The sequence below is a fragment of the Primulina tabacum genome, chromosome 5, assembly GCF_025594145.1.
Source record: "Primulina tabacum isolate GXHZ01 chromosome 5, ASM2559414v2, whole genome shotgun sequence".
NCBI lineage: Eukaryota > Viridiplantae > Streptophyta > Magnoliopsida > Lamiales > Gesneriaceae > Primulina > Primulina tabacum.
The window spans coordinates 18,731,495-18,752,790 of record NC_134554.1 but is presented as its reverse complement, the minus strand read 5'-3'; the positions used below and the strand labels follow the sequence as shown (position 1 = coordinate 18,752,790).

At 33.6% G+C, this 21,296-nt stretch overlaps 1 protein-coding gene and 1 long non-coding RNA gene across 2 annotated transcripts; both read right to left on the bottom strand.

Moving 5' to 3' along the window:
* Nucleotides 1–6,612: 6,612 nt before the first annotated feature.
* On the bottom strand, nucleotides 6,613–7,590 carry LOC142544219 (uncharacterized). The gene has a single exon (XM_075651278.1). It carries the CDS (start codon nucleotides 7,588–7,590, stop codon nucleotides 6,613–6,615), a length of 978 nt encoding a protein of 325 aa, XP_075507393.1.
* A 10,972-nt stretch (nucleotides 7,591–18,562) lies between these two features.
* Nucleotides 18,563–20,531, bottom strand: LOC142547212 (uncharacterized). Its single transcript, XR_012820623.1, has 2 exons — nucleotides 20,336–20,531; nucleotides 18,563–19,104 (listed from the first exon to the last, which is right to left on the bottom strand). It is a non-coding gene; the product is annotated as an uncharacterized LOC142547212 (long non-coding RNA).
* Nucleotides 20,532–21,296: the final 765 nt, after the last annotated feature.

Here is a 21,296-nt window from a genome sequence, read left to right as displayed (position 1 = left end):
TCCATTCAATTCCTCTTTAACAAAATGCAGCTCCAAACCAGACTAAATTATTGTTTCTTATTTATTTTTGGTTTTAAACTTATCACGATTCATTAGCCTTTCCCTCGCAATTTGGTAATCAAATGATTTGTTATCAGATGAAAAGAAAAGGAAACACTGTGAGAAACGAATTCACTCGATCACAATAAAACATGAATCATACTAGGGCAATGCAGATAAAAAATTGCGAAGCAAGCTGAAAATATTGAAAAACATCTCCTTGATCCAAAACAGCTTTCGTTTTACAAAACATCTGCTTCATCCAAGATAACATCTTTCGTTTTACCAAACATTTCCTTGATCCAAGATAATTCTTGGGATACACGAGAATCTATTAACTCGGAGAAAAAAAGCTTCGTATCGTGTGAAGATCCAGAAGAACCACCCAACAATTTCACCGTTATCATTAAAGCCTGTAGCTGAGAAATTAAAGTTATTTTAATTTTAGAGGACATCGACCAATTTTTAAGTCGTGAATTCATATACTGAATTGTAATAAATGAGGATATACAATAATACAGACTGATGAAGCCAAAAACTGTGATTATTCGAATTATTCTGCTGGTTCGTAAACGGGCCCAAGTAGCTGGTGCAGATAAAATCTTTGTGGCTTATCACGTGCGTCACAAACAAACGTTAGAGGCGCCGGGGTTTGCTCGGCGTAGACACTCTGACGCTCAAGTCAGAAAATAATTCAAAGATGTAATTGAGAGATAAAAAGTTTAAGCATAAAACAATCATCTCCCATTTATAGAGTTTTTTGGAGTGTATAATGGGCTTAGGTTTTTTATAATTAATTGTGGGTTTGGGCTTTTATAACTAATTTGGGTCTCAATAATAAATTGAATAATTAAATTGAGTTATTACCCATCACAGACACTTTATTCTGATGACGCGACTCCTTTAAGACAAAATAATTCAGAGACCACAACATGATTTGTCTTAATATTTAAAATCAGAAAATACAAACGTGTTAAATTGAAAAAATGAAAGGTGATAATTTATATTATCATGTTAGCAGAGGCGGATCCAAGATTATATTTTGGGGGCCGGCCCACCCCACACATACAAAAATAGGAAAATAATTATTATATGTTTGCATATAATTTCAATGCATTGTGGAAGAGTCGAGAGTTTTAGTTGGGAAAATAAAATATAAAACAACAACGAATGTAAATCAAAAAGTCTTTCTTATTTTTGTTGTTGTTTGAAGATAAGATATTTAATTGATTAAAACAATAATTTTTATAATATAAATATAAAATTATAAATAATATAAATATTATAGAAAAGCAAAAGTCTTTTTGTTTTCAAATCATATAAATCATTAATTATCTATAATTCGTTGAATAAGAATACAATAATTAAAAAAATAAACAGAATATTTAAAAGAGTAATATTAGCATATTACAAAAAGATGGAAGCCAAAGTTTCTTAAAAGATATACTCAATTAAGTATCAAGTACAATTTTTTAACTAAAAAGAATTCGACGTTCTTTTAAAATTTCAAAATCTTTAATGATATCTTGTATGCTCACATTTCTAGCAATTTCTTTCTCAATATATATCATTAATGCGTCCGAGAGAAATCATCCTCCATTTGCTCCGAAGTCTTGTTTTCACAATATTCATCGCAGAAAATGATCTGTTCTGTAGTAGCAGTGGAAACCGAAGAGTAAGGCCAGTACGATCACTCGAAAAATGAGGTGGTATGTCACAGACTTGTTAGTCTTCCTCAACCATTGACAATAACTCTGAAATGGTTGAAAGACTTTTATAGTCAGACCCTTTGACGATATTTTACATCGTAATGCTTCAACGAATCTCCAATTGCTCTTTTCTATTGTCTCGAACAAGTTCTTGTAAAGAAAAATCTATTGCCCAGATAGATATCCCATAATCCTAAGACTTTGACTGAATTCATGAATACACAATGGATAATAGAAGTATATCTTGGTAGTGTTGGGACATCTTATTCTCGCATCCAAGACGCATCGAAAGTTAAAATTTTTTGTTCTTGGACGTCGTGTGTTTAGAAACTTCATTCATAGGGCGTTTAAAATTATATCTTTGTGTTTTCAACGCTTGACTCCAAACTATTCTGGTGTTTAGGCGGATATAGCACTTTTTGTAATTTCCTACGAACGGATCTTCAACTTTGATCGTCTAATTAGGTCAACAATCAAAGACTGTTTTCCTCGTTTGGTTTGCACTAAAAATTCAAACGATTTATGAGTTGAGACTGTAGCTCCGAATTTCCAAAATCCGGAGACGAAGTGGCACGGCGAGGAAGATAAAAAGTGGCCGAAATTTTCACACACAAAATCCCTACAAGGTGGCCGTGGCTTTGCCTTTTAAATTGGAAAATTTTTATTTAATTTTGTGCTTATTGATTCTTAATCAATATTATGGATTCTTATAATTAAGCAAATCTAATTTGCTCTTTTCCAAAATTTTCTTCCTATTTTCCTTAAGGTGATGGCCATGACTTTTAAGGGAGAAAAGCAAAGGAATTTTTGACTTTTGTGTGCAAAAATTAAGTTTTTCATCATACCAGCACAATCAATTTATTAGTAAATTTCAAATTCACAAAAAAATGATTTCGAACTCATTATAACCACGATCGACGATCTCAGAGCGCCGATATACCAAGGATACAAATCTTGTTCATATATTGAAAATCGAAAATTTCGAAGATCAAAATTTTCACTTACCAAATTTAGAACTTACCATATATGGTAGTTATCATATATGGCAGCTGCCAGTTTTAGTGAACTCATTCACAAAACAGGCAGTTCCACTCTATTTCCTTATTTAGCAATCATGCTAACTTCTATTTCTTCCATCATACGGAATCTGCTCATAAACTCTTCTATAAGCTTCTTGTTTGATCTCCATTAAATTATAGTCGCCAAATTCCAACTCCTTGAAATTTGACTATCTCAACAGGAACACAGAATCAGATACTTGTGTGACCCTCAATGGTTCAGAGATACAGCTAGTCGTGGGTTCACATCTTCATGTGATTCAGGATAACATTTATTCTTATCCGGGCTTACCCTAGTTAGCCACATTCTTTTCAACAATTTGATCAAGAATTTCAGAACTCATTTCTGATTGCACTCATCGGATCATGGTAAGAGCGTTTAGTAGCATCGCCTCATGATCCTCTAGGTATCACTGATAGTGCGCGCAAGAATCTTTAGTTATGGTTAGCGTACAGTACGGTTCCTTCAACACATATATCCCGATTGAATCTGCAACCATTGGTATATCGAGAGTTATATATGAATTCGATAACGATTCGATTTATCTTTGAGTATTAATAGTGGCATGGTATGTGCAATTAGAAAACACATTTCCCTAAAGCACATTTCTTGCTCTGGCCAGAGACACCTTGCACTATTAACTCATTAGATCACATATGATATCTTCACCCATAGGTGAACGGTGAATCCCCGATAACAATGCATTTACTCCTACGTAATTCGAAATTACACCCAACCTCGCCACCTGATGACCCTCAATGGAGTCGGTAAACGGATCAAATGCATGCTAGTACGTATAGCCTCTACATTGTCCCGGGTCAAAGGAATAATGGTGTACAACCATAACTACGGACTATTCCACTCGATAAGTGAGAACCACTTGGATAGTTAGAGGGAGGGTTGTTCAGTGCATCATCATATTATCATCTATATCCTTGTTTTAGGCGGCTGATTCGACTAGGAACCTCTTTAGAATAAATGGTACACTTCCTAATGAGTTTCATGGTCTTATGTTGAGAGGCAGACCTCATTGTATCTATTGTATATTCAAGGACTTTATCTATGCAGCTTGCATGTGTATAGAGAATAAAGTATAATGCCATAATCGAATAAATCGTAAAATATTATTAAAATAAAAATTATTTTACATTAGAGTCAATAAAGCTCGAGCAACAAGTTGGCTTGCCGGACATCTACTCTAACATGTAGTACAATTTGAAATCAGAATCATAAACAAGTATCACAAGGATTGCCATGATTCCATTCAATTCCTCTTTAACAAAATGTAGCTCCAAACCAGACTAAATTATTGTTTCTTATTTATTTTTGGTTTTAAACTTATCACGATTCATTAGCCTTTCCCTCGCAATTTGGTAATCAAATGATTTGTTATCAGATGAAAAGAAAAGGAAACACTGTGAGAAACGAATTCACTCGATCACAATAAAACATGAATCATACTAGGGCAATGCAGATAAAAAATTGCGAAGCAAGCTGAAATATTGAAAACATCTCCTTGATCCAAAACAGCTTTCGTTTTACAAAACATCTGCTTCATCCAAGATAACATCTTTCGTTTTACCAAACATTTCCTTGATCCAAGATAATTCTTGGGATACACGAGAATCTATTAACTCGGAGAAAAAAAGCTTCGTATCGTGTGAAGATCCAGAAGAACCACCCAACAATTTCACCGTTATCATTAAAGCCTGTTAGCTGAGAAATTAAAGTTATTTTAATTTTAGAGGACATCGACCAATTTTTAAGTCGTGAATTCATATACTGAATTGTAATAAATTAGGATATACAATAATACAGACTGATGAAGCCAAAAACTGTGATTATTCGAATTATTCTGCTGGTTCGTAAACGGGCCCAAGTAGCTGGTGCAGATAAAATCTTTGTGGCTTATCACGTGCGTCACAAACAAACGTTAGAGGCGCCGGGGTTTGCTCGGCGTAGACACTCTGACGCTCAAGTCAGAAAATAATTCAAAGATGTTAATTGAGAGCTAAAAAGTTTAAGCATAAAACAATCATCTCCCATTTATAGAGTTTTTTGGAGTGTATAATGGGCTTAGGTTTTTTATAATTAATTGTGGGTTTGGGCTTTTATAATTAATTTGGGCCTCAATAATAAATTGAATAATTAAATTGAGTTATTACCCATCACAGACACTTTATTCTGATGACGCGACTCCTTTAAGACAAAATAATTCAGAGACCACAACATGATTTGTCTTAATATTTAAAATCAGAAAATACAAACGTGTTAAATTGAAAAAGTGAAAGGTGATAATTTATATTATCATGTTAGCAGAGGCGGATCCAAGATTATATTTTGGGGGCCGGCCCATCCCACACATACAAAAATAGGAAAATAATTATTATATGTTTGCATATAATTTCAATGCATTGTGGAAGAGTCGAGAGTTTTTAGTTGGGAAAATAAAATATAAAACAACAACGAATGTAAATCAAAAAGTCTTTCTTATTTTTGTTGTTGTTTGAAGATAAGATATTTAATTGATTAAAACAATAATTTTTATAATATAAATATAAAATTATAAATAATATAAATATTATAGAAAAGCAAAAGTCTTTTTGTTTTCAAATCATATAAATCATTAATTATCTATAATTCGTTGAATAAGAATACAATAATTAAAAAATAAACAGAATATTTAAAAGAGTAATATTAGCATATTACAAAAAGATGGAAGCCAAAGTTTCTTAAAAGATATACTCAATTAAGTATCAAGTACAATTTTTTAATTAAAAGGAATTCGACGTTCTTTTAAAATTTCAAAATCTTTAATGATATCTTGTATGCTCACATTTCTAGCAATTTCTTTCTCAATATATATCATTAATGCGTCCGAGAGAAAATCATCCTCCATTTGCTTCGAAGTCTTGTTTTCACAATATTCATCGCAGAAAATGATCGTTCTGTAGTAGCAGTGGAAACCGGAAGAATAAGCACAAGTACGATCACTCGAAAAATGAGGTGGTATGTCACAGACTTGTTAGTCTTCCTCAACCATTGACATAACTCTGAAATGGTTGAAAGACTTTTATAGTCAGACCCTTTGACGATATTATACTCGTAATGCTTCAACTGAATCTCCAATTGCTCTTTTTCATCTCTTGTAAAATCTTATGCATAAAATTTTTCAATTAATTTACATATATTTGCAATTCTGAAAGACTCTACTGTATTTTTAGGATTTAAGCCATTACTCAGAATGAGCAACTCCATAGCATCATCACTAAAGCGCCTATTAATTTCTTGCAACTTGAATATATCGCACCATAAAAGAGGTCTACCTGATAATGATGCTCAATGGTGAAATTTTCTTGACGAAGACGGACTCAAACTCGTCTGTCAATATACGGAGCACTGAAATCAAGAATATCAATATTTCGAACTTCACAAAAAGACTTCACTTTTCCCAGAAAATCATCCCACTTGTTATCCCCATATGTTGAAGTAAATTCTTGGTGGATATTACAAGTGCCATTGCATTTATTATATCAGTCTCACTTTGTAAAGCCTGACAAAGGATATCTGTGATCCCCATAATCTCTTTCATAAGATGCAAGATAAATGCAAAATCAAAAGAAGTCATTTAATCATATACAAATGTAGCATCTGCTAGTTGAGAAGGAAGTCCATCCTCCATAACATTAAGCAATACCGTACACGATGCACTAAACATCTTAATTAGGCCTGCTAGTGATCTCAAATGAGAACTCCAACGTGTATCAGTAGCTCGCTGTAAAGTACCTATCTGATTAAGTCCACGTCATGTCTCAAGTTCATTAATAGCAATCAAATGTGCAATATCATCCGCATGAGCATTCTTCAATTCATCATTGCGTTTACATGAAGAACCAACAATATTAACTATAAAAGTTAATTTATCAAAAAATTGACGAATAGATGTCACATTTTTTGATGCTGCAACTAAAGCCAGTTGTGACCGATGACCAAAGCAATGAACATAATAAGCACTTTTACAATCTTTTACAATCAAAGCTTGTAATCCATTAAACTCACCCCTCATATTACTAGCACCATCATAACCTTGACCTCTAATATTTTGAACATCCAAATTGTAGTGACCCAAAACAGTATATACAGCATTCTTTAAAGTCAAAGTAGCAGTATCAGATACGTGAACAAGTCCAAAAAAACGTTCTTGAATGAATCCATTAGTATCCACGAACCTCAATACTATAGACATTTGCTCTCTTTTTGACTCATCTCGGGCTTCATCAACAATTATGCAATACTTTACAACTCCAATTTGTTTACGAATTGCATTTTTCACTCTCATTGAAAGCACATGAAGTATTTGTTTTTTAATATCATGACTTGTATACTTGGCATTCTTTGGAGCTCTCGCAATTGCCTTTGAAAGATCATCATTGTACATGGTTAGGACATCCAAGAATTCAAGAAAATTACCACGATTAGACGAACTAGATTTCTTATCATGATCTCTAAATGGAATTCCTTGAAGTGCAAGTAATCTTACAACATGTATGTGAGCTTTTAACCGAAGACGATTAGTTGCAACTTGTTCAGCGTTAAAATTGTCGAATCTCCTTGAGATATGTTGCGGTTGGTTCATCAAATCATCACATGCCTTTTCAACATTACGATGGAGTGAAGATACATTGTCTTTCCCTATATGACCTAAGAAAGCACAAGGTTTTCCATTTCTAACTTTCTTCCAATTATCAAACCCATAACAGTAAATGCATTTTGATTTGAGCATCGTGATGGCTTGTTGAAGATAAAACATGGAAAGCAATATACCTTATCTTTAGCGGGTGAATACTCCAACAAAGGAAATTTATCGTACCAAGCAGACTGAAATCTTTGAGGGTGCTTAATATTTTTATTTAGTGGATATACTCCAAGAATAGGTTGATATGCCTTTAGATTCAAATAAGTTCGACGAATCTCTTCATGTTGGTTATGATGATATTCCCAAATTTGTTTCGACGCAATCCTGAATCACTGATCAATCTCCTCAATTTATGTATTTTTGAATCTTTTAGAAGAAATTCAGATTGAAGATCATTGTTATTTGAACTTGTTGATGAGGTCAAAATAGTAGCTGTATCTAATTCATTTATTCTCTTCCTTTGAAAAAACTTATCAATTGTAACTGATTTTCCCATTGAAGTATATGAAGCCTGTGACAATGAAATAGTCGAATTTTAACTATTAAAATCTTTTCAAGCTCATAAAATTCAAACTTGCAAGGTGCTCATATAATTCTAAAATCAGTATATGTCCTCTTCCCAGTGCTTTGCTTCAGAAGAAGTCTTGTGCATTTTCTCATATAATTTTAACATTAGTCAAAAGTCATTTTTATAACCAAAATGCTATAATATAACAAAATCATTAAGAATTACAGATAATAGTATAAAATAATCATAAGAAAAGCTTATCCATAAGGTACTTCAACCATGTAATCACAGTTAATTCGAGATAAAAAATAGGAGAAAGAAAAGCTTACCCATAAGATATAATGTATTGATTTTAAAATTTAAAAACCTTTTTTCATTTAAATCTTTTACCATATAAAACATGAAGCAGAAAATTTGCAACAATTTTACCTCTCCACTGCCCAATTCCCGAACGCCAGAAAAAATTCCAAGAATCCGTCTTTCCATCCCGTGTCTCCGAACTCGCGTCCCACAATAATTCACTCTTTAGTCGGCAATATAGCAGATGTTTTGCATAAGGTTAGGTTATTACCTCAAATGAGTTTTTTTATTGTGTTTTTGTTAACCAATTATGAAGGTTTTAAGTACAAAGGCCTGTTATTTAGGTTTTCAAAAAAAAAAAAAAATTGCAGAGCAATTCAAAAAACGCCTAAGAAGAATGGAACGCGGATCACATGTGTAAACCTTGAAAGTCTTTAACCATTAGACTAATTATAGATACTTTATTTTTTTGATGGGTCAAATAATATATATACTAAATAATAAAATATATCTTATATAGTAATAATTTTTAAAAAAAAATTTGGGAGTGCCTGGTCCTACAGTGAATCCTCCTCTGCACGTTAGCCAGTTTTAAATGAGACGAAACAATATTTCAGCGTAAATTATGGGATAAGACATCATAATTTAGATTATTTTTCACTCTATAAATTCACGTCATTCATTTCTAATGAAATCATCGAAGAAAATTCTCAAAACCTCTCAACAAATTTGAATAACATTATGTCCAAGTTTCAGCTATTTTCGAGCAACCAACATCAAGTTTTCTTTTACGTTTGATCATTTACTGTAAGTGAGCTTAGTTTTTGAAAATTCAGTGAACATTATATATTCATTCAAATTGATACATGATTTCTTTATTTCGTTTCGATTCAATATAATCGTTATATTTTAAAGAATGCTTGAAATTATTTAAAGTCGATGTTATGATTTGCATTTGAAATGGTAAATGAATTTCCAACTTTTGGTGTTTGATTTGTTATGACCCTGATGCGGTGAGATATAATAGTCGATAACAAGAACTCGTCCCTTAGAAGATTAAAAATTAGAGACTGATCAGCAAACAATGAACAATAATATGACTTTCAGTATCATTGTTTTGTTCATCTTTGATTTTGACATGCTATTCTTCGAATCATATAAATATATATATTTCTTTCATTTCGATCCTGTTGTATGAGATGAGGAATCCCTCATAGTTAGATTTATCAGTAGCTTAGAAACTAAGAACTGGATGAGAATAGGCCTCGTTTGTTATTATTATGATTTATCGACCCATTTACTAGTATTTCTCAAAATACTCATTCTTTACTCACCCTTTCCAGATAAGAATGAGGATAAACTTGACGATGTGGATTATGAGATGTTTTGGGGATGATGATAAATATCGAAGTTCTCTTTTAATTTACTTTATTTTGATTGTAATTCGTTTCCGCACCGTTTGTATTAATTTTCGTATCATTGCAAAGACAATGTTTACTTTTTATGATAAACATTGGTTTGATGGTACATTATACTAAGAGATTTGTTGTTTATGATTGTGTGATTGTGAAACAACGTTGGATGGCGACTCACTCCGATCTCATGGCGAACTTTTAAGTGGTACCAGAGCCCACCAGATTCATAATCTGGTTGGTTTAGTCACCACGTTAATAATCCAGTTGGGATAGCCACCAATTTCATAATCCAGTTGTGATAGCCACTAGGTTAATAATCTAGATGATATTGAGGTGCCAAAATTGTTTGGCAAATACATTAAACAGGCATCTCATATCCTAGATAGATGCCTTAGCACCATTTCAGCCCAAATCTGTGTAGAACAGGTGCCCTAGCGCCAATCAGAAGTCACCTCCGCATCGAAAATTCGTAGCATCGGTGCCTTAGCGCCACCTTCCCGGATTCTCACCGCCTAAACTCCGACCAAATTTTTTGAATATTGTAAAATCCATAACTTTGGTAGAAAACTTGGAATTCGATTCCGAAAAATATTCCGGAAACCTATTGACATAGACTTTCCATCTATGTCAAAATTTTCGAACTTTACATTTTTTAAAATTTCATCGCAAAATATCATTCGACCTATTACTTTGTTTAAATTACTTGAACTATCTAATTACTACCTCTCGTTTATTGCTATCATCATTATGAGATATTCTGAGCATTTTATTTTGTATTATTTTAAGAAATGACAGTCCCTCATACCCGTGCACAAACCACAATCTTTATGCAACAGAGAGCCATTACCATCGACAATGATGAAATCATTAAAAGGCCTAGAGTGGGAACTCACTATTGAAGAAGATGAGAAGGAGGAACCCTTGGAGATTATCAAGAATTTGAAAAAAGAGAAACAAAAATATCAAGATCAAATTTTAGGCAAAGATTTTAAATACAAAGAATTGAAGAAAAAAACTCGAATTAGAGAGGGAAAGAAAACAAATTCGAGGATTTTCTTATTACCTGCATGAGGCAGAACAACTGTATATTAAGACCAAGGAAGAATTTGAGGCATATCAAGAAGTTAGTCATCGAACTCGCGGACCTTTGAGACAACTTAAATAAGGAAATTCAGTCACTTAGAAATCATGAAGATCAATTCATGAACCATCATACCCAATATCGTGAGCATACTAAAATTCAATCCATGAATTACAGAACACTAATGAGGTACTCAAAAACCATTATGATGTTCTGCAAAACTGATAAGTGCAAGAATTGCACTCAATTTATACGAGAATCAATTTTAATTGTGTTAGTTTCGAACGCAATTATGCGCTTTTGGGTTATTTTGAATGTCAATACAGGGATGGAGAAAAAGATGTACATGAAGCCACAATGATGCAAGGAAAATACAGAAGAGCACGTGCACCCACGCCAGATCACGTGCAGCTGTGCGCACAGAGAAGAATTATGCGGTCAGAGCTACCGTGCACCCATGCCAGATCGCGCGCACCCGCGCGTGCAGAGTTGCAGTAGAAAGGCACGGCCAGTTCATGCTCACTAGCGCTTGCAGGGCAAACGCACAACTCCAGAAGCATGCGCACGGTAGCGCTGGATCACATGCACCCGCGTGCAAGAGGCATGCAGAAACACACTTAGAGCCGCCGATCGTGTATAAAAAGAAGAGAAACCTATAAAAAAGGAAGAGAGCCGTTTTTGCAGAGAAAAAACTGCAAAAACGTGAGAGACGAGAGCACACGCTTGGAGACAATATGGAGCATAAGGATTGATCGCAACGACGAAGAACGACGAATCTGAGGACAAAGATGCCACTTCTGATTTGCTATTTAATCTTTCGCTTTTTTTATATTTCTCATGTTGAAATGTCTAAACTTTCAAACATGTATTGTTTTTGTTTAGATTTCATCATGAACTAACTTTTACATTCTAGATGACGACGTAGCTTTGTTGACACGATAATTTTGACTCAGTTTTTCATATGTTTGAATTCTCTTTTGATTTAATTGTGTTTTCTAGTTCTTATCGCTTTCAATTTACTGGCCATAAAATGTTTGTTATCTAATTAATTCTACAACCCAGGAGATGGAATAGAATTATGGATTTTTAGGGACACATCCTTAAATATTTATATTCTTCGGAAGGTATATAACTTTAGCGAGGCTTTGGTAAGATCATCTTTTATATATATCATATGAACTTAGATTCTTATTAGGAATGTTTGAATCGAAATCTGAATGATACACTTTATTCGTCACTTGGGAAATGAGGAATAAAATAATTAAGTGTTCTTGGCTATTAAACAACTGGAATTCATGAATATAAAGGCAATCGGGAATAGTTACTATGGAAACTAAGTGAAGTCACTCCTCTAGATATTTTCTCCCATTGATATTTTCTCAATTCGGTGATTTGATTACTATTTATTTGCAATTAATTTGTGTTAAATAGACCAAACTTTTATCGATTCTTCTAAATAAAGTCGTGACTATTTTAATTACAAACACTGATATAATTTTATATATACACTTCCCGTGGGAACGATACTTTACTCTCTTATATTAAAACTTGACAACCGTATGCTTGCGAGCGGAAAATATGCAACAAAGACCATATTGAGCACCATCAAATGATGGTTGTTATCAATGTGGAGAGGATCCCGAGGAACAACATGAAGTAGAGACCACGGAAGAAGCAGTAAGAGATGGAGAAGTTTTAGACGACTAGATTAGATATATAGTATCATGACTCTTGTAATAAGGATTTACAATCCATTTTTCTCGGTCATCATTGTCCAACTTTTATTTGTATTTCTTCCTTTTTATTTGAAATCAATAACGTTTTGTTTGATCTATCCATTGATTTATTTCATATTTGCGACGACAACAATGAAAATGACATGGATGGACCATCGCCACCACCACCAGTTTTCATCTTTAACCGAGTAGATCTAATGGTCATAGCCATATAGTGGCAATAACATTGCAAGGATTGGTAAATCCTAATACCAATCTGCCACCGCCACCTCTACCACCGAACAAATCCAAATGTCATTATGATCCATTTGGAGGAACAAAGTCCAAAAATTTGACGGAAATCTTGACCCAGAAGTTGGTCGAAACTGGCTCAAGATTATTGAAACACAACTCCGATTACTTGAAGTTCCAAAAGCACTTAAGAAAGATGTGGTGACGTCATTCTTGGAGGATAAAGCAAGCAAATGGTGGGAGACAATTTCACCAGCCATCGAAGAAGCTAGACCAATTACATGGCCACAATTCCTAAAAAACTTGTTAAAGCATTATTATCCAGCTAAGTTTCGACTCCAAAAGTTAAGTGAGTTTTAAAACTTTACACAAACTCCGAACATGTCGGTGGTGAAGTACAATTCAAAATTCAATGATCTCGGAATTTATGCACCTACTATCATGGGAAACGACACCATGAAAATGCATTGCTACAAGAAGTTCTGAGCAGTAGAATTCAATTGGTCCTGGATATGTACAAACGAAAAAATTCAAATAGCATCCATTGCCGGGACAAGGAGAACTAGAACAAACGCCCCTTAAATGGCCAACTTTCTCAAGGTGGACAAAAGTTCAAGCGACCAAATCAGTCAAGAGGACGATCCAGAGATACCCCTTTCGCAAAGAAAAACGGACATGCGTAACTTTATTGCATTGTGAAAGACTATATTATGACTATCCTATGGACCTCCCTTGTTCAAGGGATTATTTCCTAACAAGGGAAGCGTTAGGTTAATATTTATTCTAATAAAACCATGCCCTACTTTCCACCCACTTCATGTTCGAGAATGTCATAGGAAGACTGGAGCATGCTTTAATTGTGAAAAGTTAGGACATTGTGTAGCTGATTGTCTTGAGCCGTTAAAGAAAAGAACATGATCAAGCATTGATGCTACAAACAACAAGCCAAATGAGAATAAACCAAATGATCACATGTTTGCCATAACTCAAAAAGAGGCAGACGGAACAAACGATGTCGAGGCAGATAGCATTCTAATCAACCAATTGTCAGCTTATGTATTGTTTGATAGTTGTGTCACTCATTCAATTTATATCTAAAATATTCACTAAGAAGTAAGGGCTTACACCTGATATATTAGTTCAACCCTTTAGACTAGCCACTCCCACTAGTAAAATAATTGAAACACATAAGATCCATCAAAGCTGCAAAGTTTGTATCAACGAACATATATTCCAAGTCGAGTTTATTCAAATTTACATGATGGAGTTCGACGCCATTCTGGGAATGGATTGGTTAGCTAGAAATAATTTAATAATAGGTTTTCGGTACAATAATGTCAAACTTCGAACCCCAAACCAAGAAGAAATCATACACCATGACAATACTATGGACCGGAAATCCCTCATTTCTGCTTCCCAGACCTGGAAATTCATGAAGTCTGATGAGGAAGTCTATCTAGCAATGGTTAATGATGTAAAAGACTGAAATCGATCTCAAGATAGAAGATATACAGTTGTGCAAGAATTTCCAGATAATTTTTCGGAAAAATTATTTGGAATGGTTCCAAATCGCGAAGTAGAGTTCGAGAAAAATTTAGTACTAGGTTATGCACCAATGTCAAAGGCACCCCACCGAATGGCTTCAACAAAACTTAATGAGTTAAAAGAAAAATTCCAAGAGTTGTTATACAAGAAACAAATAAAAAAAGTGTCTCTCCATGAAGAACTTCAGTTTTATTTGTAAAGAAGAAGGATGAAAGTATGAGATTATGTATCGATTATAGAGAACTCAATAAGACCACAATCAAGAACAAATATCATCTTCCAAGGATAGAAATATTTTTGGTCAACTCAAATGAGCTACAATATTTTCCAAACTTAATTTGAGAACGTGTTATCATCAACTAAAGGTCAAAGCAGAAGACATTTGAAAAATAGCCTCCAGGATAAGATATGGACATTATGAGTTCACGGTAATGCCTTTTGGATTGACAAATATTTCAACAGAATTCTTGGATCTCATGAACAAGCCGTTTCTCGAAAAAATTGTGGTAATGTTTATCGATGATATCCTTATATACTTACTAAGTGAATAAGACCACAAATAACACATCCGACTAAATCTCCAAACATTAAGAGAAAAGACTTGTATGCCAAGTTCAAGAAATGTGAATTTTGGCTGAGCAGCGTGAATTTCTTGGGCCATATCATTTCAGAAAAAGGAATATCTGTTGACCCCAAGAAAGTGGAACCAATATCTGACTAGTTGAGGCCAAAGAAAGTAACTGAAATCCAAAGCTTTTTAGGGTTGGCAGTTACTATCAAAATTTGTTGAAGCTTCTCTTAAATAGCTACACCTCTTATAAAACTCACACAAAAGAAATCCAAATTCAACTAGAGTGAAAAGTGAGAAAAGAGATTCCAAACGCTAAAAGAGAAGCTTGAGTCTAAACAAGTATTACTTCTACCCACTGAAGATAAAAGCTTTACCATTTACAGTGGCACATCAAAAGAAGGTTTATGATATGTATTCATGCAAGAAGGAAGAGTAGTCGCGTATGCATCAAGAAAACAAAAGTCGTACGAGCAAAATTATCCTACTCACCACCTTGAATTAGCTGCGGTAGTTTTTGCCTTAAAAATTTGGAGGCATTATCTTTACGGCTCTATGTGTGAGATCTTCACAGACCATCAAAACCTCAAGTATCCGTTCACATAGAATGATCTAAACATGAGACAAAGACAATTGATTGAACATTAAAATATTATGACTTAACAATAAGTTATCACCATGGTTACACAAATAAGGTAGTTGATTCATTAAGTTGGAAAAATATGAGCAAGATGATCCTAGTTTCACTCTCTGCAAAACCATGCTTTTGATAAACAATCAAAATAAGTCAAAACCAAGACACCACTTTGACAAAACTAAAATAAAGTCAAATAAGGAAAGTCGCAAGACCTTCAAATAGATGGAAAATGAGTTTTATGGATGAAGGAATGATTATGATACAAGACATCGATAACCTTCAACAAGAAGTAATTTATGAAGAACATAAGCCAAAATTTTTAGTCCATCCTGATAGTACACATATGTACATAGACTTATAGAAAAAATTTATGGTGGAGTGAAATGAAGAAAAATGTTGTAGAGTTCGTCTCTGAGTGTCAAGTATGTCAGCAACTCAAAGCCAAACACCAACGACTCGGAGGACTTCTTAAACCTGTAGAAATTCCGAAATGGAAATGAGAGCATATCTCTATGGGTTTTGTAGTATGTTTACCAAGTTTGGACAAAGTCATGATGGGTTATGGGTAATCCTTGATAGACTCACAAAATTTGTGCACTTTCTATCCTCCACATGAACTACAGTTTTGACAAGCTGAATATTCTGTATATGGACAATGTTGTGCGGTCACATGAAGTTTCAGTAATTATCTTGTCTGATAGGGATCCAACGATATGTATAATGTTTTTTGAAATTTTTTCAACAAGATATGAGAACTAAAGTTACTCTCAGTACTGCTTATCACCCTCAAATTGATGACCAAACAAAAAGAACAATACAAACCCTTAGATATGTGTTGTGAGAATGTGTCTTAATATTAAGTGGTAATTGGAATGAACATATACCTTTACTTGAACTCTTACAACAACAACTATCATAGCAGTATTTGAATTGCTCCATACGAAGTCCTGTACGGACGAAAGTATCGATTGCCTCTATACTGGGATGAGTGGTTACATGAAGTTTCGGTAATTATTTTGTCTTTTAGGGATCCAAAAATTTGTATAAGGTTTTTGGAAAAGTTTTCAACAAGCTGTGAGAACTAAGGTTACTATCAGTACTGATTATCACCCTCAAATTGATGGCAAAAAAGAAAGAACAATACAAACCCTTGGAGATATGTTTTCAGCATGTGTTTTAATATTAAGTGGTAATTGGAATAAACATATACCTTTACTTGAATACTCGTACAATAACAACTATTTCATGTATGGACGAAAGTATCGATTGCCTCTATACTAGGATGACTTAGGAGAGAAAATCATCACCGGGACTGAACTTGTTCAAGACATGGTGGACAAGGTAGCAATCATCAAAGAAAGACTCAAGGCCACTCATGATCAACAGAACAATTGGGTTGACCTAAAGAGGAGACCAGTAGGGTTCATAATTAGAGAAAATGCTTACGTAAAAGTTCCTTAATGGAAGGAGTTATCTGATTCAGTAAAACTGGGAAATTAAATCACCGATACGTAAGACTTTTCAAAATCTTAGAAAGAGTGAGAACACTAACATACCGACTAGCATTGTCAATAGATATGTCAAGGATTCATAATATATTTAACGTATCTCAATTGAGGAATTAAATTTCTTATACAATTCATGTTTTTGAAACATGACCGCTCTTGATAGGAAGTAACTTCCTAAAAAGGAGAGAAGAATGTAAAGACCACAAAAACTACACAACATTTTCATAGTTAGCATTAAAGCCTGTTACATGAAAAATTAAAGCTACTTTAATTTTGGAGGACATTGACCAATTTCTACGTCATAAATTCATACACTGAATTGTAATAAATGAGAATATACAGTAATACAGACACTTTGCATTTGATGAAGACTCGTTTAAGACATAAGAATTCAGAGACTGCAACATGATTTGTCTTTAATAATTGAAATCAGGTAATGCAAACGTGTTAAATCGAAAAGGTTAAAGGTGATAATATATTTATATTATCAAGATAGTCTGCTTTAAATGAGATGAAACAATAATTAAATAATGGAATAAGGCGACGTAATTTAGATTCCTTTTCCGTCTACAAATTCACGCCCTTCATTTCTAATGAAATCACCGAAAAAAATTATTAGAACATCTTAACATATTCGTATAACATTTTGTCCAAGTTCCAGCTATTTTCGAGCAACCAACATCAAGTCTTCTTTCACATTTGAACAATTACTGTTAGTGAACTTATGCTTTAAAATGTATGTATATTTTGAAAATTCGATCGACATGATATGTTCATTCAAATTGATAGATGATTTCTTTGCTTCATTTCACTTCAATATAATAGTTATATTCGAAAACATGTTTGAAATTATTTAAAGGTGTCGTTATGATTTTCATTTGAAATGGTAAAGGAATTTCCGACCTTTGATATTTGAATTGTTATGGCTCTGATCCGGTGTGATATAAAACTGAGAGCATGACCTCACCTCTTAGAAGGTTAAAAATTAGGGAGGACTGATCAGTAAACTATGAAAAATGATATGGTTTTCAGTGTCATTTTGTTCAACATTGATTTTGACATGTTATTCTTCGAATTATATAAATATATTTATTTTTGTTGTTATTATTATGATCGATTGATCCTCATTTACTTACTATTTCCCAAAATATTATCCCTTACTCATCCCCCGAATAAGAACGAGAAGAAACTCGACGATGTGGAACAAGAGATGTTTTGGGGATTGTGATAAATACTGAAATTCTGTTTTAATTTACTTTATTTCGATTGCAATTCGCTTCCGCACCGTTTGTATTTAATTTCTGTATCATTTTAAAGACAATGTTTATTTTTTATGAAAAGACTGGTTTGGTTGTAAACTGTACTACGAGACTTGTTGTTTTATGATTTTGTGATCGTGAAACGAACGTCAATGTTTATTTTTTATGAAAAGACTAGTTTGGTTGTAAACTGTACTACGAGACTTGTTGTTTTATGATTTTGTGATCGTGAAACAACGTCTGATTTCGATTTACTCCGACATATTGGGAATGAAAAAAAGTGCTCCACTTAACAGGAAACATTCACAAATTGTAGATGAAAAAGGAGAGAATATTTCTGTGAAGAAGTACGACAAGAAATCATTATGATATCAAAATAAACTGAGTAGTATGTGTACCACTTGGATCAATCAGAAGACTTTTGGAGCTGCTGTGATGTAAGAGAAATAAGAGACTGAAGCTTAGCAACAGCCGAAGTCTTGTCTGGTGGGCACTTGGAGAGGGCATTGTTCAAGGAGTTGACAGCATCATCCAGCTTCCCTGCAGCCATGGATGCCAAACCTGCCTTGTATGCTTCATCAGCCATTCGAGCATCATACTGAGAATTCGATCTCTTGTTAATGTTTTTGTCCTTTGAAACAGGTTCAGGTGACTGTAAAAAAGCACTAGCACGGGCATGCTCGAGAGATGTGAGTGCAGAGTTGATATCAGCCATCAGTGCCTCCGGAGATGTGGAAATGGATTTCACGCCATCAAATACACTCCAATGTGACTTCTCTCGACAACCCATTTTCATGCTTTATACTGCTTTTGCTAATTAACCAATTCCCAATATGCAAATGAGCATTCAAGAATTCGTTACGGCCAACATCCATGCAAAATCCAGTAGATTCCCAAACAATTTATTTTTCTAACTATTCACACACTTAATTTACAATATGTTACCACTGATCAGAAGAAATAAACACGCAGAACCGCGTTACCGATAGGCTCATGTTAATTGATGTGAAGAACCAATTAAGTGCCAGTCTCCAAGAAATGAAACACCTCTTTCTCACCAAGCTTACAAAGTTACAACAAGCCATGCTTTTTTTCTACCATTTCGAATATTGCAAAAGTACCGAGGGAGTGTTTGCAACAATTTCTATTTTTAAAGAAGTGGTTAAATTTAGAGATTAATAAATAAAAGAAAAATCACAAGTAGGTAGTATTTGAAAAAAAATTGAAAAACTGAAAAGAAGAAGTGGGTAACGTTTCACAAATAAGTGATTCTAATACTAACAATTTACAAGAATCATTTTTTGTAAAAGCAGAATTAGAATTCCATCAACTTCTGGATTTCTATTAAATCATGCATAAACTAACACAAAATCCGAGTTTAAGAAACCCCATAACTTATTTTTTAAACCAAAAGCCAGTAATCACTTTTTAAAAATAATTGCAAACAGTCCTTTATACATGAAGAAACATAATCTTCAAGTAAGAAATCTTGTCAAAAGAACAAGTAAACAAATGAGAAAATACAACCAATATCTGACATTATTTCATTTGAAGCCCTCCATTGAAACTACACACAAGCAAAGGTAAAGGACTTGAGCATTTTACATGGAAAATGGAATCTCAATTTTAATCTTAGCATTTAAAAATAAATTTCATTCTGGTACGGAGTAAGGAGACAGTTAATATTTTCATTCATGACAAGTAACAGAGAATAAGCAAATCAATAGCTAAAACACATAAGCAAGAAAATGGATTTCTCCAATTACATCAGGCGACTTGAATCTTGAAATCCAAAAATAAAACCCGTCAAAAATAACCAGACAAATCAGGTCTTTACGATGAATTTATCTTTGTTTCCAGATACGCGAATGAAAAACAAAGTGTGTTTTCGAGCTGGTGTAAAAATAAAAGTATCAACAATTAAGAGATCAAATTGGGTGAATGCAAATTACAAAATCACTTAATATATATTACACTGATTGAACTAGATTATTTAATTAATCGCAGCTTAAGCGATGGAAATCTAAAAGAGCGAAAAAAGAACCTTTGAGAAAAACGACGATCGGAGTGTAGCAAGGAGCTGACTCGGGTGAGTTGTGCGAAACAGTTGCCGGAAATTACATAACCTTTTTTCCTAAACAAATACATATACTTTTCTTTTGGGGAAAAATGCTCTTTCTTTTTTTTTAAAAAAAAATTTATTATAAACTTAAATTGTGACCCTAAGAGGCTGGCAGAAAATAATCCATTTGAATTTCAGTAGAAAACTATTGCTATCAACTCTAATTTATAGAAATTTTTAAGATTTTATCCATCTCCATCTAAACTATATATATATATATATATATATATATATACCTGAGGGTCAAATGAAGATATTGAAATCCAATACTACTGCAGATGTCTCTGAGGTGCACCTCAAATAGTTGAAAAGCACCGGTAAGAGTGGTTCACTACAAAGAAAAAGAAAGTCAATCTTGAAAATGTGACTAAGGATATTTTTTACAAAAATCTTCATAAAAATATGTTTTATAAGATAGAATGTGTACAACTGATAAAGTGATATGCAAAAAAATTAACTCAATTATGCGAAAGAAAGAACCAGAATGAGAAAAATAAGCTCACTCTTGCAATTAAAAAAATTTGAGAATTCTATGAGAAAGTCGGCGAAAAATTAAATAAATATGAATAATGTTTCAGTAGCATTGTTATTGAACTTGCTTAACTTGACAAATAATATTATAACTGTAAACTTGATTTAAAGGTTACGAGGGCATTGCTCATGAAATGAGATGTGAAGACAATGGCAATGAGAGAGTCTAAAGGCCTCAACAAGCTCGAGCTGCGTGATCTATTAGTAAACATAAAAACCTATGAATTCGAGCTGGGGATCCGGACAGAAGAAGAACCTTTGACCCTCAACCAACCAAAGCTTTGGTTGCTACTGTCCCCACATCAACAACTGGTGAAGAGTCATGCATATAGCAGAAAATATGTTGACCAGA